Source organism: Callithrix jacchus, chromosome X (genome assembly GCF_049354715.1).
Source record: "Callithrix jacchus isolate 240 chromosome X, calJac240_pri, whole genome shotgun sequence".
NCBI classification, from domain to species: Eukaryota; Metazoa; Chordata; class Mammalia; order Primates; family Cebidae; genus Callithrix; species Callithrix jacchus.
The window spans coordinates 106,561,728-106,588,836 of record NC_133524.1 but is presented as its reverse complement, the minus strand read 5'-3'; the positions used below and the strand labels follow the sequence as shown (position 1 = coordinate 106,588,836).

Here is a 27,109-nt window from a genome sequence, read left to right as displayed (position 1 = left end):
TGCAAAGACCTGCCTCAGTGTGAAATGCAGAGACTATTGGCTGGCTGAGATGTAGGAGTTACTGAAAGTTATGAAGTCAGCTGTGGAGGGCATCCATTAGCCACAGGAGAAGCCTCTCCCTACTGCCTCCCTGGCTTTTAAACCCCTTTGCCCAGCAGCCCAGACATCCCAGGTGTGCAATTCAGATGCTGGGCAGGGTGTTGATTGTAGGGAGGGTAGGTTCAGGCAGTAACAGAGTAATTGACTTTTGACTACGTTGGACTTGCCTATTGCCAAGGTTAGCAAACCACACATCCTTTGAATAAACCATTGCATTTTGTCAGGCTGACATCTGTGTATTTCTGTTCCTCCACTGGCTTTGGCAAACCAGGACAAGAGAAAAGCTCATTGGGCGACCAGGTTGTAACCATCTCAAGCTGCTTCCTACCCCTCACGGGGGTAGATGACACATTCCATAAGCTGGTGGGGCTTTTGCCATGCAAACTAACTCTGTGTGCCCTCAGGGAAGGAAGGGGTAACCCTGGTGGTGATGAATTGCTATCAAGGATATGGAAAAGCAGCTGGACATCTTGCCCAGAGGTCCAGGGAAGAGTCATGTGGAAGAGTTGCTGTTGGTCTCAGTGCTTTTCCCTCACAATACTGCCTGTTCATCCAGGACACCAACTATATAGAGCCCTGCAGAGAAGCAAGATGGGGCCCCTCAGCAAGAAGCTTGAGATGCCTGGGCAAACAAAGGCATCCCAGCCCTATCCAGGAGAATTCATTGGATGGGCATGGCTTATGTAGCCTAGGGTTCTCCTTCAGAGAACACTGGTGCATCCTAACATATTTTAGCACTCAGGTATAAGATCCTCGTTCAATAAAAGGAACAGGTCCTGTGCCAGGGGCTGGAGGATGAATCAGACCCCACCTGGCCCTCAAGGAGCTTAATGTCTACAGAGGGAGAGAGACCAGTAATGAATCAAGTAAGAGGGAGGCAAATGGTGGCCAGAGTTAATACCAGGTGCTGTAGGAGCCAAGTGGACGGGCACCTAACATAGCCTGGGCTCAGGGAAGACTGCAGAGAGGAGCTAAACTTTGGGTGGAGGCCTTTGGACAAAAAGGGGGAGTGGGGAGCCGAGAAAACAGCACAAAGAAAACAAATGGCAAGAATCTGGGAAATGGCCTGGCATGCCAAAGGGGAGCATATCCCGCTGGAGCAAAGGGCCTCTGTACATGCTTCTTTTGGAAATGCAGGGCTGAGGAGATGCATCTGAAGATGCTTACAGAGCCCAGGGTTGGTGTGTTACCAGGAAAGAGCGAGGGGCCCAGGGAAGTGATGCAGAGATGCATTTGAAAAGACTGATGCCTGCAGGAGGGAATACACAGTAGAGCGGCGATGGGGACGGGGATGGTAGTAGGAGCAGATACACTGCCCCGGGTAGAGATGGCAATGGCCTAGGCCATTGGCTTTTTTAGCTCTCTTCCTCAAAAGGAACACATGGGGAAAGGACACGAACCAACTCACATCACCTTCTCTCCGCCAGTCTCTTTCCGTCCTTTCCCTTGGCCGTATCTGGCCCCCTTTCTTCTGTGCCTTTCAACTCTGCTTTGAGGCTACTGCTGGCAAGCCTTGATTCCTCTGTTTTCTGCACTTCTGGACCTCCCCTTTCTTTCTCATCTTCCACGCCACTGCTGGCTTTCCTTCCACCTCTATAAGAACTGGGGGTCCCTAGGCAAGGGGCCTACCCAGCAATGCCAGCACACTGGAAAGGTAAAGGAAACTGGTTGGGGGTAGAGAGCATGTGAACTCTGAGGTCTAACAAAACTAGTTTCCAATTTCAGCTCGTCCATTTATTCGTGAGCCTTCATATTCTCAGTTTCTCCCTGCCAAACAATGACAGCATTGCCAGTCAGATAACTGTAGTTTTATGGGGATTCTAAGAGGTAACAAGGACTGGGTGCAGTGGCTTACACCTGTAATCCCAGCACTTTGGGAGGCTGAGGCGGGTGGATCACCTGAGGTCAACAGTTCGAGAGCAGCCTGACCAACATGGAGAAATCCCGTCCCTACTAAAAATACAAAATTTGCCAGGTGTTGTGGCGCATGCCTGTAATCCCACCTACTCGGGAAGCTGAGACAAGAGAATGGCTTGAACCTGGGACACGGCGGTTGCCGTGAGCCAAGATCGTGCCATTGCACTCCAGCCTGGGCAATGAGGAAAACTTTGTCTCAAAAAAATAAATAAATAAATAAGAGGTAACGAGAGGGATTTAGCTCCGTGTCTGGCATGCAGTTGGAGCTACGACTTTGCTGATAAAGAACCTGAGGCAGCAAGAGAAGTGACTTTTCTAGGCTGCTAATCTTCTAGTTCACGATTGCAAGGCCCTGCCTCATTCACAGCCTGGGTGCCCAACCACTGGCAAATGAGGAAATGCACCTGCACTGGCGGCCAGGTCTGTCTAGCTGTGTCCCCTCTAGGAACAGCAGTCCTGGTGAAAGCCTGAATAGGGCCTCTGTCCTGTATAAAAAGGGACAATCACAGTTATCATGGGCTGCTCAGCAGGTAGCCTTGGAAAAGCAGGTCTGTTTCCAAAGGGTAGGCTATCTTGTTCATGGTCTGACCCATGCCGGCTGCATGCCTGTGCTGAGAAGTGCTGGTGCAGAGCTGACCCTCAGGAAATTTGGGTTGAGTGGACCTCAATGTGTTTGCCTTCTCCAGCTCAGTCATCCAGCCTCGCCCAGTATGCTTTGGGTCCCAGAGAGCCCAGCAAATGGGCCTGGCAGACAAGCCTTGCTAAGAGTAAATAGTCTGATGGGTCGCTGGCAGAAGTAGGCAATGCGTGGGACTTCAAGGCCAACCAACCACACAGCTACCAGGACAAAGCTTTGCTGAGAGAGCCCAGCTGTCCTTTGAGGGTCTTCCACAGTATGGAGGGCCAGTGGTCCCTTTTGTCTACTTTTCGAAGCAGAGGGCCTTCTGAGAGGGTTCTGGGAAGCAAGGCCAGGACTCCTGGGTCTCATAAATCTTCTAATTATCCGTAAATGAAGAAAACATTAGAGCAGTAAGTCCCATGGTGAGGGTTCCTTTTCATTCAAGGATCTCCAACAACATAAACACTTGAGTCTAAAATGCAGAATGCTAAATAAACAAATTAATGACCATTTATTTCCAAAGGCAACTGCAGAAACCATTTCAGTACAATCAAAAGATTTTACAAAACAGAGAACGCACATTACAAAATGCCCCAAGAGGTGAGCAAACTGGTGGGGTCACAGAGCACGCAAGAACCAGCCTTACCCTGCTGCTGAGGGAGAGTACAAACACTGGTTCTAAAGAGAGCCACTGTGTGGGGTTTCAGGGGAGACAGTGAGGGGTCTGCCCAGTGCATAGCAATACCAACTGGAAATGGAGGAAGGATGGGGTAGGGGAAGAAGGGCAGAGGCATTTGCTAGGCTCCTGGCAGAACCCATTACAGATCAGCCTATCATATTCTCTTCACTACAGTAACACCAATATAAATGAAGGATTCTTTAAAACAAAACACAAAATTGACACCAAAAGAAAGCAAGAGTTTTCAAAACAACAGCTTTTTTTGAAATGACTTTTGTTTTGTTTTGTTTTTCATGGGGTTTGTCTGTTTCGTGCCATGAGTAGCAAACCAGTGTAAATGTCACAGACAAGAGCAACGAGCGACTAGGTTTTCCTGAGCGCAAATCAGCTCACTCTATATACATAAGAAGAGGGCTGTCTCCCTGTCACTGACTCTACCCAGCACAGAGCAGGCAGGATGGGCAGTGGGGTGAACCCCTTCCCAGCCTGGGGCCTTGCTGAGGAGCCCACGAGGGCCTGCAGGAAACCCTCCATAATCAGCATCAGTGTCTTCTCTGAGAGCATCGCACATGGTCCTTTTTTCCTCCTCCCCTTCAGTAGAAACCAGTAAGAAAATTGTTTTCAGGAGGGGATAGATGACTCTGAGTCAACATCTACAAATCCAGGGAAGTATTTTTGGCAGAGGGAGTGGGGAAAAGGGCCCTTCTGCTGCCCCCTGAGACACCTAGCTCATCTGCAGGGCAGTGCCCTGTGCAACAACCAGTGCACAGAGACATGCTGACAACTTGCACTCTGTGGGGAGCTGTGCCCACTTCATAAGACACTGAATTACCAATGATCACAAATATAAAAACCCCAACATAGGCTACAGCAAAAGGGATGATCTGACAGCTAGACTGAGGTACTGTACAGTAAAGTTTGCCGATTGCCCCGGTTAGCCCAGCGACCGTGCAAGTAGCTTCTACGAATGCGATGAAGTTCGAGGAGAGAATGAGAGAGAGAGAGAGAGAGAGAGAGATTGCTGATTTGGGGAGACTGAGTCTGTGGCTTCAGAACCCCGCATGCCCTCACAGGCTGACAGAGGAATATGTTACTGTTGTGCCTCTGGGAGGAAGGTGGGTCAACTCATCTTTGGTGAACAAAACCAAATACTGAGGGCTGGGAGGACCCAAAGTAGGCGTGACTGGGTCTCTGCTATTCGGAGTGGATGCCACAAGTTGGCCAGCTCCAGACTGTACTCCTTGGCCCGCATCCCTGGTCAAGGCTACCTGGGGGCTGGAGGGAGCACTCTTTTCCCTTTCTGAGGCCATTTGAAAGGGAACTGCCCTCTTCTACAAACACCCTCATACATGTGCAGAGCTCCCACACGCTGGAAAATGGCACATGGAAATCTGGCTGGGGAACCAGCTTGGCACTAACAGCAAAGCCCTGAGGAGGAGCTGAGAAGACAGGCCCACTGGCCACTGGGTGTGCAAGTTCCAGCTTCTCCCTCACTCTTGTACCAAAGCTGGAGCAGCAGAGGGTTGGCATTGGGCAGATATGGGGGCTACCCTGTAAGGCAGGTTGCCAGGGGTCTGGTTGGGTTCCTTCTCTCCACGTTGGCTTGGCCCAAGAAAAGAGTGAGATTCAGACCAGTTCAGATGCCTGCTGCTCCCCAATGCCCCAAATACAGGCCATGGCTCCCTTTGAAGCCTATTGACTGGGCCACGTCTGTTCTTTCAACCTACATGTTTCTGAGCCAATCTGGTCCCCAAAGCCCTGCATGTCCCCTTCACTTCTTCCTTCCCCTGACAGGTGGAACTGTCTCTGGCTTGACCATGCCAGGCATGTGGCCTTTGCTTTCTTCTCTCCTTTCAAGCACCAGAAAGTGCCCTTCAGAATGGGGCGCTGAGCTGTAGCCAGAGCAAATGTAAGCTTGTGGAGGCATGCCAACATGGGGAAAGCTCAAGCGACTGGGCAACCTGTGCTATGCCACCGAAACGGGGAGGAGGAGAGGGCCTGCACAGTCACACTGCCTGACATTCCAAAGCTAGTCCTCAGCTCAGGCACAGATCCTCTGCTGGCAGCAACTCCAAGTTCTGGTGGAGGACAGGCCAGGCCCCCAGGGGCTCCTCCCACAACCCCCTTCCAACTTCTCCTTTTGTAAAGAGGCCATGGGGCACTGAGGCCTTATATGTTTCCTCATCTGCCATTCCTACATGTAGCAGTTTGATAATGGGCAGGGCCAATCCAGCCATTTCAAGAGGTACCTCTCCTAAAGGGCAACCCTACGGTGAGAGGCACTTAGAAAAGCTTGGCCCTGCCCTCAAAGAGGGCCAAAAACAAAGCTTACACATCAAAAGGAGCTCAGGGTAGTAAGAGCACTTGGTGTTCTTCCCTCCTGCTCTCCAAGCCCTGGGGACTGATAGCCTCAATGCCCGCAGGCCTCTGCAGAAGGACGGTCCCTCCCAGGGTTGCTTCCTGTAGGTCTGTTTACTACAGTTACAACCACTGAAGCACTGAAGCTCAGTGTAGGTCTACCACAGTCAAACTGGAAATACTTGAACTGGCCTAGGTCAACTGTGTTGCCTAGAGTAGGAGAGGGGAAGGGAAGCTCATCAGACAAAGTCACCAAATGAATCTTTTCAGTTCTTAGGCAAATCTGTTCCTAGTGGAAGTCAGCGCAGAGTCAGCAATGTCCAACCACTGCCTGCCTTCTTGAGGTCTGTGCATAACTGAGCTAAAGTCCTTCAACAAAAGCTCCTCTTTGTGGAGCACCTAAACCTCCACCCATGAGAACCTAATTACTTGGCAGCCCCCTTTCAACCTAGACATGGGATTTGGGGGTAGAAAGGACGAAGAGGATGTGATGTCCCTCATATTAAACAATTCAACACTGAGTCTGACTACGCTGAAGAAATCTGGCCCTAGGGAAACACTGGCAACAGCTATAGCTCCTCAGACCCAGGATGCTGGCGTTCCCTGTAAAGCCAAGAAATGGATCTACACCGTCTTCCAGAAGTGGGCCCTGATGCAAGGATTCTTCAAACTCAAAAAAACAACCAACCAGCCAATTCTAGCTCATTCTTCCCTGAAGCTGCCTGGGGGCAGGGAGGGGCGGAAGGGAGGGAGCCAGGCAGGGAGAGAACACATTAAAGGGGCACTCAAGATTAAAAGCGTATCTATTATCAACATTAACCTAAAATGGAGTATATGATTCAAATCACAGTTTTCTATGCTCGCTTCTGATTGGGATGTGCATCAGTTCTCAGCTCTCACAGGCAGAATTTACACAGGGTGCTGCCTAGTACTGTATATATCTTGACCCTCTTCATTTTGGATTTGTCGTCCAACTCTCTCAATGGAATCTCTTGGGCTGCGTGGTGCCCTCCCCTCCCATCCCAGGTAGCATACTGGTGGCTGGTTGGCTGATTGCTTTGAATCATGGGACACCAATGAGAAGAATCTGGCTGGTTCTGTCTTGACCATGAGCTGGGAAATCCCTCTGCTCTGGGCTTCCCGCTGGTATAGAAACAAGGCCTCAGTCCCCTATGGTAAGGGCTGTGCTGGAGACAAAATGGGATACCAGCATAAGCCTGGAGATCCCTGGCAGTGGAGAAATGAAATGCAACCCAATCTCATTGCTTTGATGCCAAAAAAAACTACTACTTGTTGTTCCCTTTCTCCTCAACCAGCTGTTGTTAAAGCACCGACAAGCAGAGTGAAAGAGCCACTGACTGCGATCTCCCCATGTAAGGCCACTAGGAGCAGAGAGAAAGAGCCAAAGGGAAGGAGGAAAATCCAATGCCCAGCACTACATGCCAGGCTCAAGGAGACATCCTAGGGAGAAGAGCTGAGGAAGGAGGAGTGGTAGAAGAAAGGGACAGAAAGGAGGAAAAAGAAATACACCACACATCCTACTGCCCTCTCCCATGATTTCATCAAGAACTGGGTGTTCTCCAAGTCAAGTTGGGACTTGCTTCCTCAGGGAGAAAAAAAAAAAAACAACAAGCACCTTCAGTCTATTTTCTTGGCTGGAAGCCGGAGCAAATCCAGCAGATATTTACACAAGGGCCCAGCCATGTATGAGAACAGGATGACCAGCTTCCCGTGGGTCATGGTCATGAGAGTCTGGTGTCCCGAGGCCCAGATGCGATACCAGGGGCCGTAGAATGGGTCTGAGATGGCCGGACACAGCATGTTGTTCAAATTCACTTCGGTGACCTGCAGGGACAAGGGAGGTAGAGTAAGCGTTCACCGTCCTTAGGCTTTCTCTGGCTTCTGCCAGTTCAGCCATCTCTACCTAATGGGGGACTAGACAAGGAGGGATTGACCAATCCCCACCTGTTTATAAAGGGATTTCTTCTCTCCCCTTGGTTTTCTGAGTGAGTCAAGGCTAGAGCCCTCTGGAGGTGATGGGGAAGGGCTCTCCCGTGGAAAACCTATTCAGTTTCGCTTGCGGTCTTGCCTTCTGTTTGGGCCCAGAGCCTGTTGCCATTCCTGAACATCTACTATGTGCCTAGTCCCCAGGGAGGTGTTATAGGCTAAAAGTACAGCCCACAGCGTGGTCCCTGCCTCCATGTAATTGGCAATCAATTAAGTGTGGATGGTCAAAGGTTTACTACATCTGACCTCAAACCAGACAGGGTTCACCCAATTTTATACTCCATGAGGAGGTCTGAGGAGCATACAATATGGGGGCTGAGTCCTCAGAGAAGATTTCATGACAGAAGTGGTAACTGCACGGACTCATGAAAGATGGATAGGGGGTTATGGTGAGGAATGGGGTGAGGGGAGCCCTCCTTATAGGAGGTATAGCCTAAGCATGGTATGTAGGGTGACATGAGCATACTGATGCCTCTGGAATCAGGGATCCCAGTGGAGAGCAGCGAGCGGTAAGGGTGTGAACATCGTATGGCTTCCTCCTGAGAGCACAGGAAGCATCACATTTTGGCAAGGAGCTCAGACTAATCCCCCAGCAAGCCAGAGTAGCGCCATATACCAGAATGAGGAAGAGAAAGTGACTGCTTCTACAAAGGTGTTGGGGGCATCAGTCACATGCCCTAGTCATGCTAGGTCACGCGAGGCTCCACATCGCTAATGCTCCGTTATTGCCGCTGACACACAAAACCAGACATGCCACACCTGTCTCGAGGACAGTTGTGGCAGCTGCCTTCCAAAGCCCTTCAAGCCCGTTCGCATTAAAAACATGTCCTCACCACCTCTCAGGGAAGTTGGGGCTTTTATACCATGTCACAGAGGTGGAGAACTCTCTGCCCTCAAGGGTGAGGTGACTCATTTAGAGCAGTGGCAGAACCAGGACTTGAACTTGGGTGTCCTGACCCCCAGCCCCAGCCCTGAGCTCTTCCTATTCATTTTGCCAGTGATATACACTCTTGCATTCAGCAATTTTGGGCTCTGGATAACTCAGCTGCTGAGTCCAACCATTCTTCATGCTCCAGGAAGTTCTAAGCAACCCAGAATGCCATAGGATTTCCCCAACACCACGCTTCTACTGGATCTGAAACTCAGAGAAGAGCCCAGGCTTCAAGGCCTATGAATGGGCCCAGGATGGACCCAAGGTCAGAAGACTCCCCTAGTCTCAGGGCCAGGGTTAGGGTCCTGCCTCCCCATGGGTTCCACAGCAAACCACTTTCCAGCTACAGCTCACTGTTTCTGACCCAAGTGGCCATGAGTGAAAGGCATCCTGGCCTCCGCAGGGATGAAAGAAACAGTCATTACTAAAAGACTCAGAAAACTCTTTGGAGAGGCCAAGGATATGATTCATAAATCAGCAACCCAGACACAACAATGTGACATCCTGGCCTTTAGCATCTTGTATTTTCAAAACAAAGTGATACACCAGCGCCAACCAGGATTATCAAGATTTATGAAGAACTGCAAACAGAGGGGATAGAAGGGGATATAATCAAACTTACCAGGCCGAGGATCTGCAAGACGCTGAAGTGATAAAAGAACATGAGGCCAGTTGAGAGAAGAGCCCACCGGAAACTGCTGAGGGGCTCTGGAGTGTAAGCACCTGGAGGAAGAAGGGAGATGGTGAAATGGCAGGAATAGTGATTCACTTCTGCTTTGCACCATGAGGGTGCAGGTAGTGAGGTCACAGCTGCTGCCTGATGACTGTTCCTTCTACCGATCAGTGGCAACTACTCAAGAGACAGCCTTACTGATTAGCTGGGTACTCAAACCAGCCCCTTCCTGCCCTCTGTTTCTGGGGTCATTACAAATGGAGGACTTTTTTTAATCATAAAAGTGGTATGTATTCATTAAAGAAAAATTTCACATGAGTTTGTCTTTTTGGTAATTTTCTCTATGCATCAGGATTTTTTCTTTCTTTTTGAAGTTAATATTTGCAATCTTACTGTACATATAACAGTATATATAATATATAATATACAGTATATATAATATATAATATACTGTTATATATAACATGTATAGCCTTCATTCCCACATTTATTTCCTCATGCTTCTAAAGAGAAATGTCATTGAGGAAGTATGGTATAGTGGTTGAGAATGTCAACTTTGACGTTAGATTTGAGTTCAAATCTTGACTCTACCGCTTATGTGCTATGTGAAAAGTTGTTTAAAATCCTTATATCTCAATTTACTTGCCTATAAAATGGGGACAATAGTACTATCTACTTCTTAGTGGTGGAAGAATAAAAAAAACTACATTGAGAGCTCAGGGTCTGGTACAATGTAAGTGCTCAATGAGTGTTAGATGCTGGCATTATCATCTTTATTATTCAAATAACTGAAGAATCTGCCAACTTTCCCCCAGGGATATAAAAAATGATATATTTTCCCTCTATCATTGCTAAAAAGTACCATCCCAGTAGGCCTGAATGTATTCCAGAGCTTGGAGAACAGAGGCATGGTTTATAGGATGTTGTGGGTATCTCTCTGGGTTCGGACTTGGAGGGGGTGCTCAAGAATGAAAGGGACCTAGAACCCCCAACCCAAGCAATTAGGGGTGACATCACATCCTAGACTATTATTTTCCCAAGTCAGTCTTTCACTGATTTATCCATTCATTCAACAGTTATGAGGCACCTTGTGTATTCCAAGTCCTGTTCAAAGCTTTGAGGATAGGAAGATAAGGCAGGCTCCCTGCAGTCGCAGACTCACAGTCAACAACTACAACACAGTGCAGCTGGTGGGATGACTGAGCTCTGTGCCACCTGTTATGAGAAAACAAAACTCGGCCAGGGGGACAAAGAATGTTTCTTGGTAGAGCGAGCATTGGTGCAAAATCCAGAAGGACAAACAGGACTTAAGGAGGGGCCTAAGAATTCCAAAGTATAGGCCTGCATGGAGGCAGACAAGAGCAGAGCAATTCAGAGAACTATGGATAAGAGTTCCATGGGGCCACAGGGGAGAGGGTGATGGGGCAGTAGCAGGTACTAGACTCAAAGGTTGGCAGGGCTGGTTTGCTCCAGGCTGGAACACATAGGACACTAGAAGCCATGCTGAAGGCTTTGGGCTTCATCCTATGCACCAGGATCATGAGCTCAAATGCCCTAACTTTCAGGTAGATAATCGGAAGCAGGAGTGTGACCAGGGCCTAAGAGACGCTAGGAGATGCTGGAGACTGTCAAACTGAAAAGCCCACACCCCTTCTAAAGAGGGCAACCACTACTTAGCTCCATCCAATCACTGCGCTGAAAGGATGTGGACCCAGAGTTACCAGTTGTTTTTTTTTTTCACTTTTGCAAGAGAAGCTAATATACATGACTTTTTATGTGAAATTTCCTGATTTTCCAATGTTGGCAACTAATTCAAAATGTTTTAAGAACACTCAATGGACCACAGAAAACATGTCTTCTGTATGGATTTTAGTCCACAGGTGGCCAGCTTTGAGCTCTGCTGTGGAGTCACAGAAAGCGGTGGAACTTTTGAAGCAGGAAGGTGAGGTGATCACATGTGTGTTTGCAAAAGATTGCCCTGGCTGGTGTACAGGGGATGGACCAAAGCAGACAGAGTCGAGGAAAGAAGACCAGTAAGAAGACTGCTGCAGGGGCCCAAAAAGAGAAGAGGATGAATGGTTTTGGAAGGCAGCAGCAGCAAGCTTGGGGGAGAGGGGGGTAAAAATCACCACGATGTAGATGAAAATTGGAGAAGACTGTTAGGGAGATGGCAGTTGGTAAGGGAGAGGAAGAATCCTGGAAGACTCCCAGGGTTCTGGGTTGGCTATCACTGGGTTGATGGTGCCATTTATTGCAATGGAGAAGAGAGGAAAAGGCAGATTTGAACAGAAGAAAGACAATGAGGCCAAGTTTAGACATGAAATTGACGTCTGTGGCAGCTGCCTATACTCTAGGATATAGTGTGATGGATGAAAGCATGGGCAGTGAAGCTCAACAGGTAGAAGTTTGCAAATCCAGGCCCCATCACTTAACAACTTTGGGGTCTTATGAAAGTCTCAGCATCTCTTGAACTCAATTCTACTCACCTATAAAATGGGGTGGCACTGCCCAATTCATAATATTGTTGGAGAGATGAGATAATATACCATAATTACAATATTGTATCTGGGATTTTAAAAATGCTGATTATTTTCATTATTATATGAGTCACAAACTCAGTGAAGAGGATGGTGGCGAGCATGTCGATGTAGGTGTCATCAGCACACAGTAGTAACTGAAGTCATGGAAACATATGTATTAAGAGAGAAGGAAAAGGCCAGAGACAGAATGCCAAGGAAAATCATGTAAGGAGAGCATGTGGAGGGGAGATGACAAAGGAGGCTTTCTTCAGCGATGAAAGTGGGGACCAGGGGTAGGGGCTCTTCTGTGGGAGAAGCTCAGGTTTGCTCTAGGCTCATGGCACATCTGAGTCTGAAGGACCTTTGCAAACATTGATATCATTCCCTCCATTTTATAGATGGAGAAATTCCAGCCTGGAATATGGGCAATGTCACAGCCAAAGACAACAGGGAAGCACTGAAAAAATGAACTCTCACACACTGCCAGGGGACTCACTAGAGAGTTCAATGCTCCTGTTGCCACTTGTGAAAACCTCCAGCACACCACGTTGGACTGTCTCTTCCTTTGTCTGTCCAACCCACTAGACCAAGTGCATCTCAGGGTCAAGGACCATGTCAGGCCGCTTCTGCATTCCTAGCGTCTAGCACGGTACTTGGTATATGAAAATGCACTGAGCTGTCTATGCCTTTAGGGCATGCACACATTCCTGTCTGCCCAGTGAGTGTGGACTGGGCACTGTGTTGTCACCCTGGCTGCGGCCAGCATACACAGAAAGAGAGGACCTGAAAGACCGACAGGTGCTTAGGCTGCTGCTCCTCCCACTGCTGGAGCCCCCAGTCTGTTGTCACGGGTGTCCCCTCCCTCCATCGTTTCTGCTCGGCACCCCTAGTGACAACTGTGCAGCAGGGACATGCCCTGTGAGCCAGGTGGCAGTGTCGGGAAAGGAAGTGAGTGTGTGTGTACATGGAGGGGGCGTCCTCGGCCAGGAGGCAGCTCTGCAGCCAGCCCTGGGGAAAGCCGGAACAAGGCTTCAACCAGGGAAGCCCTCCAGTCTTCCTGCTCCTCCCCTGCCTTGCCCTGTGCTGCAGAGGGAAAGGAACACTCACAGATACTACCAGGGGACACGGTCAGTGCTCCCACTGCCCCTTGCCCAAACCCCCACTTTAGTAGCATTCATTCTGTGTAGCATCATCTATCCCATACCAGACTTAGTTCTCTGAGAGAGGGGCTGTTTCTGAATTACCTCTTGACATCCAGCACCTGGTACACAGTGGGGACTCCAAAAATAATCACTGCTTGGGTGAATGACTGGTATAGACTTTCTGGAGAACCATAAAATCATAACCCTTTGGCTCAAAATTACTACTTTGGGGACCACCATCAAATATCTAAAAATTCCAACAAACCACCCTTATTTGCACAAAGATATTTACACCTGCACTATCTTTAATATTGAGAAACTGGAAACAAACCCACTGGGGAGATAGTTACATAAACACAATGTTGGTACCTCAATATTGTACAACAGAGTCCACTACCATTCAAATGACAGCCAGACAAACTATGTATCTGTCTATGGCTAGTACTGTCAAGGAGAAAACTCAAAACATCAAGCAATACACAAATGATAGAAAACACAGCTTAGTAGTTTAAAACAAAGACCTTGGGGCCAGAGAGCCAGTCTTGGGTTTGAATCACGGCTCTGCCACCACCCATAGGAGTGACCTTGGGCAAACTATGCTGCCCCTCTAAGTCTGTTTTCCTGTTGGTGGACTGAGAGTGACATCTACTTCTAAGGGCTGGTATGTAGAATAAGAAATATAAAAGTATATACGGCAGCTATCCTGGCATGCAGATGGCTGCTGCTGTTTTTTATCATGGTGACCACAACAATCTAAAATCTTATAAAAGACTGGAAGAGGATGTGGGAATCTTCTAAAGAGGTGATCTTGTCTATGAAGGATGACTTCCACTATGGCACTGCCTTTCACCGTTGTTGATTCTTTTCATTGAAAAGTTGATCAAGTATTCAATTTCTTTGAAAAAATAAAGAAAAAAAGAAAGTACTCTGAGAATAGATGATCCAGTCTACACAGATATATGCAAATTATATGCAAACACACATCATTCTCTTTTCTATATAACAGCATGGGGCCTGTGGGAAAATCCCAGTGAAAAACCAGTTTTCTTCTAAAGGAAAATAGAAACTAAAGCACTTTCAAAAAAATTAAACATATAAAACCTTTTTCTACTTTAAGAAAATCTGTAGCATTTTTTGCTAGCATCTTATATCTCAGGAAGAGAGAAGCATGTCAGCTGTAAAGGTAGGGGGAAACCTAGATAATAGCTTTTTCTAAAATCGATTTCTGCCAGAAGCAAGTTTTATGAGTCCTGGGAAAGAAGTCAATTGCACCACCAGCCATCAAGACTGATCCTCATAGGCCTCCCAGGGACCCCTTTTTTTATCCTATAATCCCACCCATGAAGGACTTATACCAAGGAGATGAGACTGGGCAGGGTGGCATCCCATTCTTCAATCTTATTCCTGCTTCCTTCAACTTGCTCACTTATTCATGTACCCATTCGCTCAACATCTATAGAGTCCACACTGGGAGACTCTATGCCAGGCAGTGGAAAGGAGGCAGAGAAAGTCCCTGCCCTTGAGAACTACCTGTAGTTTACAAGTGAATGATGCAATGGTACAGTAAGTGCAGTAAGTAACAGGGAGACTGAGGAAAAGTAGCTGGAGAGGATGACAGTTGAGGTGAGCTTTGCAGAACCAGAAGGGGTTGGGGCAGGGCCTTGAAGAAAGGAAGGTACACTCCAGGCAGATGTTATAGCCTGAGAAAACGTGTGAAGACATGAAATAGCATGCCATTTGTGTGCAATTATAAGCAGTTCTGTGTTACTGGAAAGCAGAGAACTTTGTGAGAAAGGACACGTGTCAGGAGATGAAGCTGGAAGAACAGGCAGGTGAGGCTGGGTCATGAAGAGCCTTGTTGGCCATGCCAGGAACTTGGCCTTTATCTTATACACAATGAAAAGCCACTGAAAGGTTTTAACAAGGAGAATAAAAGGTCAAATTTATGTTTCAGCTACCTACACTGCTCTGGCAGCAGTGTGGACAAGAGACTGGAGAGGGACAAGACTGAAGACAGGTTCAAATGCTATTGCAGTGGCATAGAGGACTTGGTGATTTGTTAGACGGGAAGGAGACATCTAGAGTAACTTCCAGGCCTATGACTTCAGTAACTGAGAGGAGGTAATTTAGGGAAGAGATAAGCTCAGATTGGGGCATGACAGCACTGAATGCCAATCCACTACACCAGCCGATGTCTCCAATAGACTGTTCCAGGTCTAGCACTCAGGAGAGGGAGATGGCCTGGAAACAGGGCTTGGGGTATGGATATGATCAACGAGAAAGAGTCCACAAAATGTGATAAAAAGATCAAGGAGGGCCAGGCGCGGTGGCTCATGCCTGTAATCCCAGCACTTTGGGAGGCTGAGGTGGGCGGATCACGAGGTCAAGAGATCGAGACCATCCTGGCCAACATGGTGAAACCCCATCTCTACTAAAAATACAAAAATTAGACGGGCATGGTGGCACACGCCTGTAGTCCCAGCTACTCAGGAGGCTGAGGTGGAAGAATTGCTTAAACCCAGGAGGCGGAGGTTGCAGTGAGCCAGGATTGCGCCACTGCACTCCAGACTGGCAACAGAGCAAGACTCTGTCTCAAAAAAAAAAAAAAAAAAAAAAAAGAAACGAAAAGAAAAGGATCAAGGAGGAAGCCTGGAAAACAGCAACAGTTAAGTGGCTAGAAGAAGGAGAAAGATCCATAAGAAGTCAAGATTAAAGACAAAATTAAAGAGGCAATCCTAAAACTAGGAGGGAAGTATGCTGGAAGTCAAGAGAATATCAAGTTCCAAGAAGGAAAGGATCAATAATGTTAAGTGCTCTATTACTTTCTCTGACCAATAAATAAGGTAGTTACTTGCTACATGTAGCTAATTACATTTAAATGAATTAAAATCAAGCAGAATTAAAACTTTGGTTTCTCAGTCACATCAGCCGCATTTCATGTACTCAGCAGTCACACGTGCCTAATGGCCACCACGTTGGACAGTGCAAAGATAGGGTATTCCCATCACCACAGAAAATTCCATTGGGAAGACACTTTTCTATAGGGGTACAGTAAAGACAAGCACTTCCACTGAGCCTGGCAATATGCTGATCACTAGTTAGTAATCTTTGCAATGGCAGTTTCAGGAAAGCAGCAATGCAGGAGCTGGATGATGAAAGAGGAAGAAGAGTTTTCTATGTGTACAAGGTAAGGAAGGAAATTCCAGGCAAAGAGAACAGGATAGGCAAAAATCACAGATAAATCATTAGTTCAATTCCCTATATTCTCAATCTCTTCTCTGAAAGTTCCCTTCACCCTTTTGTTTTTAGCCAACCTACCCCTCCTAAAGTAGTGACTGATTTTCTCCTTTGGCCTATGTAGGTAGAATGGATAACTTCTTTCTTTTCATTGCAGTTCCCAGACGAGTAGCCCTCCAGTCTCCCTAAAATCCCACCACTACCATATTGTACCACCACCATACTGTACCACCAGCTATCCTTCCCTTTCACAGTCATCTATAGATATATGGGTCATGGCCCTCATTCCTTGAAGACATTAGTACCTGACTCACTACCACCCATCAGATTTCTTGATAATTTCAACATGCATCTAGATGAACCTTCCAGCATCCTGGTCTGTCAGTTCCTTGGCCTCTTCTTCTCAATGACCCTGCCCTCTACCACACCTCAGCCATTCATTGTCATGGTTGTGCCCAAGACCCTATAGTTATGTATATCTATGTCCCCTCCCTAATCTCCAAGTCAAGCATTCCCACTTCAACCACCACTTCTATCTTTCCAGCTGACTCCTGATAACTATGACCCCAACACTTCCTTGACCCCACTGGAGTCTGTGATTCATTGGTCCTACCATCTTTTTACTGTCCCTCACAGCTTCCTTTTCTGTCCTTAAGTTCCATGGCCCGTGATTCTAATTATCCCTTACATACACCTTCGACTCCATTGTTCCTCTCATTATTGTACTTAGCTGGAAAGAAAATGGTTGAAACCAAAGCTCCTCCTCTGCCTTGCTTGCCCCTCACAGCTGAATGTACTGGAGAAAAACAACAGCGCTGACTGTTCTCATTTCAAATCCATGATCATAAACCTCAAGTGCATCTTTCATGTAGCCAGGCAATCATACTGTATTTCCCCAGTCTGTTCACCCTGTCACGCTCCTGGCCACAATTTAATATTTTCTCTCTTCTCAAATCTTTAATACTTCCATCCCATTCTCACTTTCAGATATTAACCTTGCTTCCCACTTCATGGAGAAAAAGAAGAATCAAAGAAAAACTGCCACAACCTCCCACAATCACATTTAACCATCTATCTGCATCAGTGCTCAATATGCTCTGCCTTCACTCCTCTGGCCTCCCATCAGCACAAATGAACTGCCCTGTGTCCTAGCCAAGGCCAGCACTTCCACTTGCATCCAGATTCCATCCCCTCTCACCTACTCAACTGCATCACTCCAGTTGCTGTTTCCTCATCTTAAGTCAACAATTTCTTCCTCTCTACTGGATTAAGTCCATTAGCATATAAACGAAAAGTACTGTAATAGCTCCCGTTATAAAACCAAAAAGTCAAAACTTGACCTCACTTCCCCTTCCGGCTATTACCTCACTCTTCCGCTCCACTCTACAGCTAAATTCCTTGAAATAATTGTCTATACCAGCGCTGTTCAATATGGTAGTTACTAGGCACATGTAGCTGGTGGGCACTTGAAATGTGATTAGTTTGAACTGAGATGTGCTATTATAAAATATGCACTGGATTTCAAAGGAAATCCAGCAAAATATCCTGGTAATAATTTTTATATTGATTATATTGGAATGATAAAATACTGGATATACTGGGTTAAGTAAGATATATTATTAAAATTAATTTCACCTGTTTCCCTTACCTGCTTTTAATGCAACTACTGGAACATTGGAAATTACATGTGCCTCACACGTTTTTACTGGACAACACTGGTATATTCCCTATCTATAATTCTCCTCTCTTACTGTTTTCTCTTCAACTCACTCTTGTCAGGCTTTCCTCCCTCCACCAAAACAGCTCCCATCAAGGTCACAAATGACTTTTTCATTGCTAAGTCCAATGACCAATTCTCAGGCCTCATCCTATGTGCCCTTAGAATGAAACAGGGTGAGACTAGAGGCAGGGAGATCAGTGAAGTGGCTGTTGCAATAAACAAAGTTAGAGATGATCTGACCTGAACTAAAGTTAGAGTCATGGAAATAAACTTAAGAAATTATCAGGAAGTGAAATTAATAAGATGTGGTCATTGATTGGATGGGGGTAGGGGTAAGAGTATAGAACCAATTATTAGCTTTAGAGTCTTGGCCTGGATAATGAGTACGTGATGGTATCACCGAAAAGGATGGGGAACATTGGAGAAAGTGCAGGTTTGGGGATAGGAAAGAGAATGACAAGTTTGCTTTCTAACAGCAAGGTCATCCCATCTTTGGTACTCTTTAAATGACATACATCCATTTTTAGCCTTTGTAAGCTGTAGCTGCCTAAAAGATATCTCAGCATGGCACAACGTCAAGATTATCGTGAATATTTGATTCCCCATTCTTAGCCACTGAGTGTAGGCTCAAGTCAGGTTTCCCCTCATCCAGGCATTTGACCAAAAGAACCTATCCTCTATTCTGTTTACTGTGCCTGGAAGTGGAGGATGTCTTGGGTTAGGTGTTGACATGGAAGGTCTATTTTGTCAACCTCCCATCCTAAGGGGCTAGAGAGTCTATCAGGCCATGCTTCACCCTTGAAGAGCCTAGTTGGGGGTCACTGGCCACTCAGTCTATGGCTAAGGCAACTTAAAGACCCACCTTCATCTAGGATCAGAGAGCCAGCCCCTTGACAGTAGCACACAGGGTAAGGACCCTGAAGTGGCAGAGAATCCAACAGGTGGACCTGACCTAGCAGAATATGCACTGAATTTCAAAGACCCAGGTCCCATCTTCAACTACCAAGCTGCTGTGTGACTGTAGCTGGGTCTCTGGTGAGCTCTAAGCAAGGGGGGGCCAACTCTTGGATCATCTGAGGCAATGAGGTTTCAACTTCGTTCTGTATCAGAAGCCGCTAGGGCAGTGGCTCTCCAACTTGAGTGTGGGTCAAAAGCAGAATCTCCAGGAGGGCTTCTTAAAATCCAGCTTGCTACTTCAGAGTTTCTAATTAGAGTTTGTTCAGAGTTTTCTAATTAGAATCTGGAATCTGGGAATTTTCATTAATAACAGGTTCCCTGATTAGGCAGATACTGCTAGTCCAGGGACCACACTTTGAGAACAACTGTCCGAGGGAAGTTGTGGAAAATGCAGCTTCCTGGGCCCTGCCCCACAGAGTTGAATCCCGGTAGTCTGGGTGGGCCCTGGAATCTCTAGACAATTTAGTAACAAGTGCTTCAGGGTGATCCTGATGCTTGGGTCCTCCAACAATATAGGAGAAACACTAATGTGGGGGAATCATGGAGCTGGAAGATGAACCAAGAGACCTGGGAAAAGATGCCAGTGAAGGGGCCGGAGTTGGCCAAGTGTGAGGAGCAGTGCCTCCTGGAAGGTGAGAAAATTAAGGCGGAAAACACTTTACTTAACCATTTGCTCCCACGAAGGACTGCTGAGCACCAATCACTTCTTCCTCAGCAGGGACAATCCAGCGGCCTTCAGAAACTCACCTACCCACTTGTTAAACAAGGCTCAGCCCTTGGCCAATCTCTCAAATCCCTCAGTTCCTCCCTCATTCACTAACCCTTTAGGAGCCTTCAGGATTTACCAGAGTTCCTATACATTCACCTGCCCTTACCCGACCGCTATAGTGGAACAGGGAAGCCTCATGGAAGAGGGGATCTTCTCCAGCATCCTAACGCTAGCTCGATGGGAGGGGGCATGGGCTCACTGGTATGGAGGAGAAACAGGAAACTCAACCTGGATACTGAGGTCAGCATGACCCTGGGGCCAGTTTCTGAGCTGCCATTGGCCAAAGTGCTTCCACTTTAACTGGTCTGAGAAACTAGCACAGGAGGTCCAATTCTCATCCTCCAGAAGATGAGCTGAAAGCCCACTCAAGGGAGAGGTGGCCTGCCGAGAACAAACAACACTGAGGTTCTTAACCCCAGTTTCCTGAAATGTCCCCCAAGGATATGTGAACTGCCTATATCTCAAAACAACTTTCTCGGCCAGGCATGGTGGCTCATATCTGTAATCCGGCACTTTGGGAGTCAAGACCAGCCTTGGGAACATGGTGAAATCCCATTGCTACTAAAATCACAACAATTAGCTGGGCATGGTGATGCACACCTGTAATCCTAGCTACTCAGGTGGTGGAGGTTGCAGTGAGCCAAGATCACACCACTGTACTATCGCCTGGGTGACAGAGCAACACTCTGTCTCAAAAAAAAAAAACAAACCGGGCGCGGTGGCTCACACCTATAATCCCAGCACTTTGGGAGGCTGAGGCGGGTGGATCACGAGGTCAAGAGATCGAGATGATCCCGGTCAACAAGATGAAACCCTGTCTCTACTAAAAATACAAAAATTAGCTGGGCATGGTGGTGCGCGCCTGTAGTCCCAGCTACTCGGGAGGCTGAGGCAGGAGAATTGCCTGAATCCAGAAGGCGGAGGTTGCGGTGAGCCGAGATTGTGCCATTGCACTCCAGTCTGGGTAACAACAGCAAAACTCTGTCTCAAAACAAACAAACAAACAAACAAACCTTATTCCTGGGTGTCAAGCCTGAGAAAGTTACTGCTCACCAATTCTGAAACAAGAGCTCCCTCTAGTGAAACAGAAAGGGATTTCCCTGCAGCCTTGAAGCAAGGGACACCCTCCCTGCTGCCGCTCCAGCAACCACCACCCTGGTAGACTGGGGATACCAAAGGACTCCTTCTCAGAACAATGTTTGAAATGCACAAAATAAAAGGCAAAGGATTACAAAGGAATTCAATTATATTAAAACACAGTTACCAAAAATGTTTAAAATTCTGTAATATACTAATTATGTTTCTTTATAAACACATTTAATCACAAGTTCTAGCAGTAGGCCTAATAACTAGTATCACTTTCAAATCAGAGCATAAACCCTGTCCTGAGATGGCCACTATGACTGTAACATGATAGGAAGTCATCTGTGATTCACTACTGACAACAAAGACACAGGTAGGGATAAGACTACTGATGCTTGTTGCCTGCGTTCATGTGCTACATTTCTCTTAGATGTCAGTGAAAATAAAGATGTGGCTTTCCCCCCATTCAAGCTAATGAATCCCTTAAAATCCTATTTGTGAACCCCAGGTTAAGAACTGCTGCCTAAATGAAAACAACCACAACCAATCAATCACAAAACACATCACGAGGATGAAGAAAGGGGAGTCCTCAGAGGGGAACTCCTGAGTTGTGTCACCAGTCCTGTAGGTGGGACCAAACTGTGGTCCTAAATCTGCGTGGGCATTTTCCTCTAACCACCTTGTGGCTGACTTCCTCCCAACCATCGCACTAGAACCTCTGAAAGCCCATGACCACCACTGGCCAGGGATGTTTATGCTCAACCCTTCCATCTACACCTGCCCAGAATGTCCCTTTCACCTCTTCACCCTAAGGAAGCCTGGCTGTCTGCTGAGGATGTGATTTCTTCCACTAACAGCTCTGAGAAGGCAGTTCTTTTTTAATCCTTCTATTTCTGCAGCAATTTTTTTGTGAGGGAAGGGAAGCTGACAATTCCTCTAACCCTCCATTATTGCTTGTAGATGTTTACTCTTCCCTCATTCTCAAGATTCAGTTCCTCCTCTTTGTCACTGTCACTTGTTCTTGGCCTCCAGGTCATTGGATTCATCTCAGATCAGTGTCACTTAGCTTACCATCTTCCTTTATACATTGTACCTTTTCCTGATGGCATTCTGGGTGATTTTAACATCCATGCAGGCACCTCTTCCAATACCCAAACCTCGTGGCCTCCTGAATCTCCTCAACTCCACAGGTCTGCTCTACCGCACTAACCACAACCTGCCTTTCTATCATCACTGTGAACCACCCCGCCTCTGCTGGGATCATCTGACCACAATCTCCTGACACTTCAGCTTTCATATCCTTATTCCTACTATGCACATGCCCCAGACCTCCTTGTGACCTGTGATCCCTTCATGCCCCTTACCTCCCTCCACAGAATTCCTCCTTGTTCCCCAGCTCTCTTCCAGCCTTTCTTCCACAACAGCTTGGACCCCATGGCCTTGAACTCTGACACCAGCACCCTCAACTCCCTGGTGGGAAAGAAAACTCTTCATCTCCCTCTCCCCACACATCTACCTATCCCCTTACTACATCATCCCCAAAGGGTGACTTACTAAATGTGAGAACCTAAGAAACTGCTCAAACCACATTTTATTAGGTCAGTAGACCATATACTTTATCAGTAGGCAATATACTTGCCACAGTATAGTGGCATACTAATAATAGCAACAATGTACATACTACCACTACATGTTATAAGCCCTTTACATATTAATACATTAAGCTATTTAATGCTCATTACAACATTACAACATATGAGGAAATAATGTTATTATTTTTATTTTACAGATGAGAAAACTGAAGCATGGAAAAGGTAAGGGAACTTGGCTAAAATCACACAGCTAGTAAGGAAGAGAACCAGGATTTGAAACCAGGTAGTCTAGCTTTGCAATGAACAGCATGTGTATTTCATCGTGCACATCGCAGCAGAACCTGTCTCTTTGCATAGCCAGGCCTCTTCACCTTCTTCTCTACTCTAGCTTCTCAGTGCCTTTGACAGGGTGGAAAGCACTACACATCTAGCCACCTTAGATTCTCTAGGTTCAGAGTGGGAAGTTCATCTAGATGTTGAGACCAAAGCTGCAAGCTCTCATCCAGCCTGCCAGAGAAGCCCTGCATTAAAGGTACCAGGTACCTGCTCAGCTAATAACAAAGTGCTACTCTGTCTCCCATTCTGCTATTGCTCCTTGGGTGACCTGTCCTTGGTCAGAAAACTGAAAGCAATATGGTGTGTTGCAGGATTACCAAAACTGTCCAGGACTCACCCCCAAACATCCCTCAGTTTCTAGATCTTCAATAATACTGACCCTACGTACAAAGCCTCAACACTGAATGGATCCCTCCAGTCAGATGTCCTGCTCCTCCACTTAGGCTGCTGAATCCCTAATGGGATAGTCGTACAAACCAGTGCCAGAAAAATGCACGGATTCCTGTTTTAGGAGGGTCCCAGAGTGCCAGTCACCAACCCTCTAGAACTACGCTGTCCAATGTAATAGCCACTAACCACACATGCCTATTTAAATTTCAGTTCAGGTCAGGCAAGGTTGCTCATGCCTGTAATCCCAGCACTTTGGAAGGCCAAGGTGGGTTGATCACTTCAGGTCAGGAGTTCGAGACCAGCCTGACCAACATGGTCAAACTCCATCTCTACTAAAAATATAAAAAATTAGCCAGGAGTGGTGGTGTGTGCCTATAGTCCCAGCTCCTCAGGAGGCTAAGGCAGGAGAATCACCTGAACCTGGGAGGTCGAGGTTGCAGTGAGCCAAGATCATGCCATCGCACTCCAGGCTGGGTGGTAGGGTGAGACTCCATCTCATAAATCAGTCAATCAATAAATTCCAATTCAAACTAATTAACCTTAAAATCAAATGAGAAATCCAACTCCTCAGTCCCCCTAGGCACATTTCAACTGCTCAAAAGCCACATATAGCTAGTGGCTACCATATGGAATAGAAGAGATATAGGATATTTTCATCAACACAGAGTATTCTACTAGACAGTGTTGAGAGAGTCTAGGCTTATCTCCTTCTTCCATTTCTCACAGCACTTATTCCTCGTCATTACCCTTCCCAATCCACCACCAAACCCCTGTCATTCTCAGCAGCTGTCATCAACTGGTAATTCATCCACTCCCCTTTCTCCCTGCTACCTTCAATGTTCCCTGGCTCTACTGGGCTTCAACTTAGCATTTGAACATGCTCAGCCCTGGGGCAGAGAGAAGGGGAAAAGGAGGAAAAAAGGAGAGAAAGGAAGGGGGAGAAGGGAGGATGACAAACGCCCTCCCTTGCCTCTGTAATGCCCTTAACCTCTCCTTCCTTAATGCCCTTAACTTCTTCCTTCTGATTCCAACTTCTCCGAGGGCCTGATTTTACTGTACGTCCTGGATACAACATGGCTTGGCTAAGACTACTTTGGGTAAAATTCCTACTGCCTTAGTTTTCAGGAAAACCAGCCTCTCCTTCTATCACTCTGACCTTTCCTGCAATCTCCTTATACTCTTCTTCTGTCTATTGTTTGCAAGTTGATGTTCCCCAAGGCTTTTTCTAAGCCCTATTTTCTCCCTACCTATACAGTTAACCTGGACTAGCTCATTCGTCCCAATGCTTCCATCTACTACTTCTATAACCAATGATACCAAAGTCAGTGTCTACTCCAGACTCCCCTTAACAGCTCCAGAATATTTTATCCTAATGCTTCCTGGGCATCTCAACCTAGATAGCCTAGAAGCACCTCAAACTTAAATAAAATCATCTTCCTCCCTGCTAGGGTCTGAAAGTTTAAGTTCCCCTCCTCAGATTCATGTTGAAACCTAATGGCCAATGTCATGGTATTAAGAGGTGGAGACTTTAGGAGGTGATTAGGTCATGAGGGTGTATCTCAAAATCATTTGCAACTCTGGCACTTCCTCCCCATCCTCAATACTCCTGTCCTAGTGTGGGCTCTCTGCCTCTAGTTCCAGGACTACTTTGCTTAATCTCTCCTCTCCCTGCCCCTTGATTCCCCCTACCTCATACTGTCTATCCTCCATACAGTCTCCAGAGTGACCACTCTGAGTGAACAAGATTAGTGTCCTTAGAAAAGACGCCCAAGGAAGCCTGTTTTGCCCCTTTCACATGTGAGAATACAATGAGAAGACCCCATCTATGAGGAACAGGCCCTTACCAGACACTGAATCTTCTGGTACATTGATCTGGACTTCCCAGCCTCCCGAACTGTGATTAATACATTTCTATTGTTTATAAGCCACTCAGTTGATGACATTTTTGTTGTAGCAGCCCCAAAAGACTAAGACACTCTCTAAAACATGCTCCTTCCTTCTGCGACCCCTCTCAGTCACCCAGCCCAAAATCCAGGGGCCTCGTGGACTTTACCCACACCCTTATCCCATAGCATCTCAATTACGACAATTATTAATTCAATCATTATTTTTATTAATTAAAATAAAAATATCCAATATTAATTGTTTATCTTAATCTCCTGAAATATGTGACTACTGCCACCTAGTGGCAAAACACAGACAACTAGAAATGGCTGTTGCTACACTCATGGCATATTTTAATAAAACTACAAGCATAAATGCACATTAAATAATACATGCCCTTGGCTGCCTAGAAAAGTCAGAGACACCTCCAGAGAGGAGGTAGTACCCTTGAGCTAACTTGTAAAGGAAGACATGAAGTTTGCCAGCTTTCAAGTAGAATAGATAGTGTGAGTCTGGACCCAAAGCAGGGAAGGCTGGACAAACCTATCAGTAGATGTGTTTATTCAGAAGGTGAAGTAATGAGCTGGGTGCAGTGGAGTGCACCTACAGTCTCAGCTACTTGGGAGGCAGAGGAAGAGGATCACTTGAGCCCAGGAATTCAAAGCTGCAGTGAGCTATGATTGTATTACTGCCCTCCAGCCTGGGCAACATAGCAAGACCCCATTTCTTTTTTTTTTTTTTTTAGCAAGACCCCATTGCTAAAAACAAACAAAACAAAAACAGATAATAAAGCGATGAGAAATGAGGTCAAAGCGATGAGAAATGAGGTCAAAGAGACCTACAAGAATCAGATTGAATGTTATGCAAAGAAGTTTGGTTATCCTGGATGGAATTTTTTAAGCAGTGGAACAAAATCAGATTAGATTTGCTCTTTCTTTAAAATGGTCACTCTGGAGACTGTATGGAGGATAGACAGAGTATGAGGTAGGGGGAATCAAGGGGCAGGGAGAGGAGAGATTAAGCAAAGTAGTCCTGGAACTAGAGGCTGAGAGCCCGCACTAGGACAGGGGTATTGAGGATGGGGAGGAAGTGCCAGAGTTGCAAATGATTTTGAGCATTTGAATTGTCAGAAGTTCTAAACTGGTGTGTATGTGGGATGATGCAGAGGAAGGGATCCAGGATGCTGCCTATGTTTTTTGCTTTGACAGTGGATGGAGAGTAGAGCCACTAACCAAGACAGGTTGAGAGAAGGGGTACAGAAATGAGGAGTGTAACTGTTATTTTTGAAGTACCTGTGCTGCTTCTCAAGCCTGTGTTAGCTCTATTGATGGAGAACACCAGGATCTATGGGGCAGGCAGAGCAAAAGAGCCCAAGGAGAAAGAACCTGAGAAGTAGGAGAACCAGGAGAAAGAGGTATCCTGGAGCTCAGAGGAGAAACAGGTGTCTCACAGGAGGGAGTACCAGCAATGCTAAATCCACAACAAGCATGCTCTCAGTTCATGCAAGGTTCCGTGGCTTTAGAACACAGCAAAGCACAACCCTGACCTCTAGAGCCCACAGTCTAGTTGGAAGAAAGATGTACAATTAACAAAAGGCAAAACAGTGCTTAATTAATAATACAAACACAATACATAGTATTTTCTATGTGCCAGGCAATTGTTCTGTATGCTTTTCATATATTAGCTCAGTAAATCCTCATAACACCCTATGAGGTAGGTACTATTACTACCCTCATTTTGCAAGTGATAAAACAGACACAGAGGTTCTCCCCCACATGCCAGAACTAACTAGCAAGTGGCAGAACTAGGATTTGTACTTATGGTCTATCTGAATCCAGCGACTCCATGGACAGGCAGCACAGAGGCATCTCTACCCACCTGGTTTCAAACACCAGATTAAACTCTAATGTAGGCCAGCACAGTGGCTTATGCCTGTAATCCCAGCACTTTGGGAGGCAGAGAGGCAGGCAGATCGCTTGAGGCCAGGAATTCCAGACCACCCTGGCCAACATGATGAAACCCCGTCTCTACTAAAAATGCAAAAATTAGCCAGGCGCGGTGGCACATGCCTGTAATTCTAGCTCCTCTGGAGGCTGAGGTGTGAGAATTGATTGACTCTGAGAGGTGGAGGTTGCAGTGAGCCAAGATCACGTCAGTGCACTGCAGCCTCAGCAACAGAGTGAGACTCATCTCAAAA

General features: G+C 46.6%; 2 protein-coding genes across 19 annotated transcripts in view; both read right to left on the bottom strand.

Annotated features, from left to right (window-relative positions):
* Positions 1–3,113: 3,113 nt before the first annotated feature.
* LOC100411995 (transmembrane protein 164) lies at positions 3,114–5,228 on the bottom strand. Its single transcript, XM_017968437.4, is given in 2 exon segments — positions 3,114–4,546; positions 4,548–5,228. Coding segments are annotated over 2 exon segments (462 nt in total). The 5' UTR covers positions 4,845–5,228; the 3' UTR covers positions 3,114–4,381.
* Positions 3,114–27,109, bottom strand: part of TMEM164 (transmembrane protein 164) — a 177,307-nt gene continuing 153,311 nt past the window's right edge. For all 18 annotated transcript variants that reach the window (XM_078363542.1, XM_035289226.3, XM_035289230.3 and 15 more), the window contains 2 exons: positions 9,233–9,333; positions 3,114–7,517 (listed from right to left, as the gene is read on the bottom strand). In XM_078363542.1, the coding sequence (XP_078219668.1) occupies positions 7,311–7,517; positions 9,233–9,333 (308 nt within the window). In that variant the 3' untranslated portion in view covers positions 3,114–7,310. The remainder of the gene's footprint in view (positions 7,518–9,232; positions 9,334–27,109) is intronic.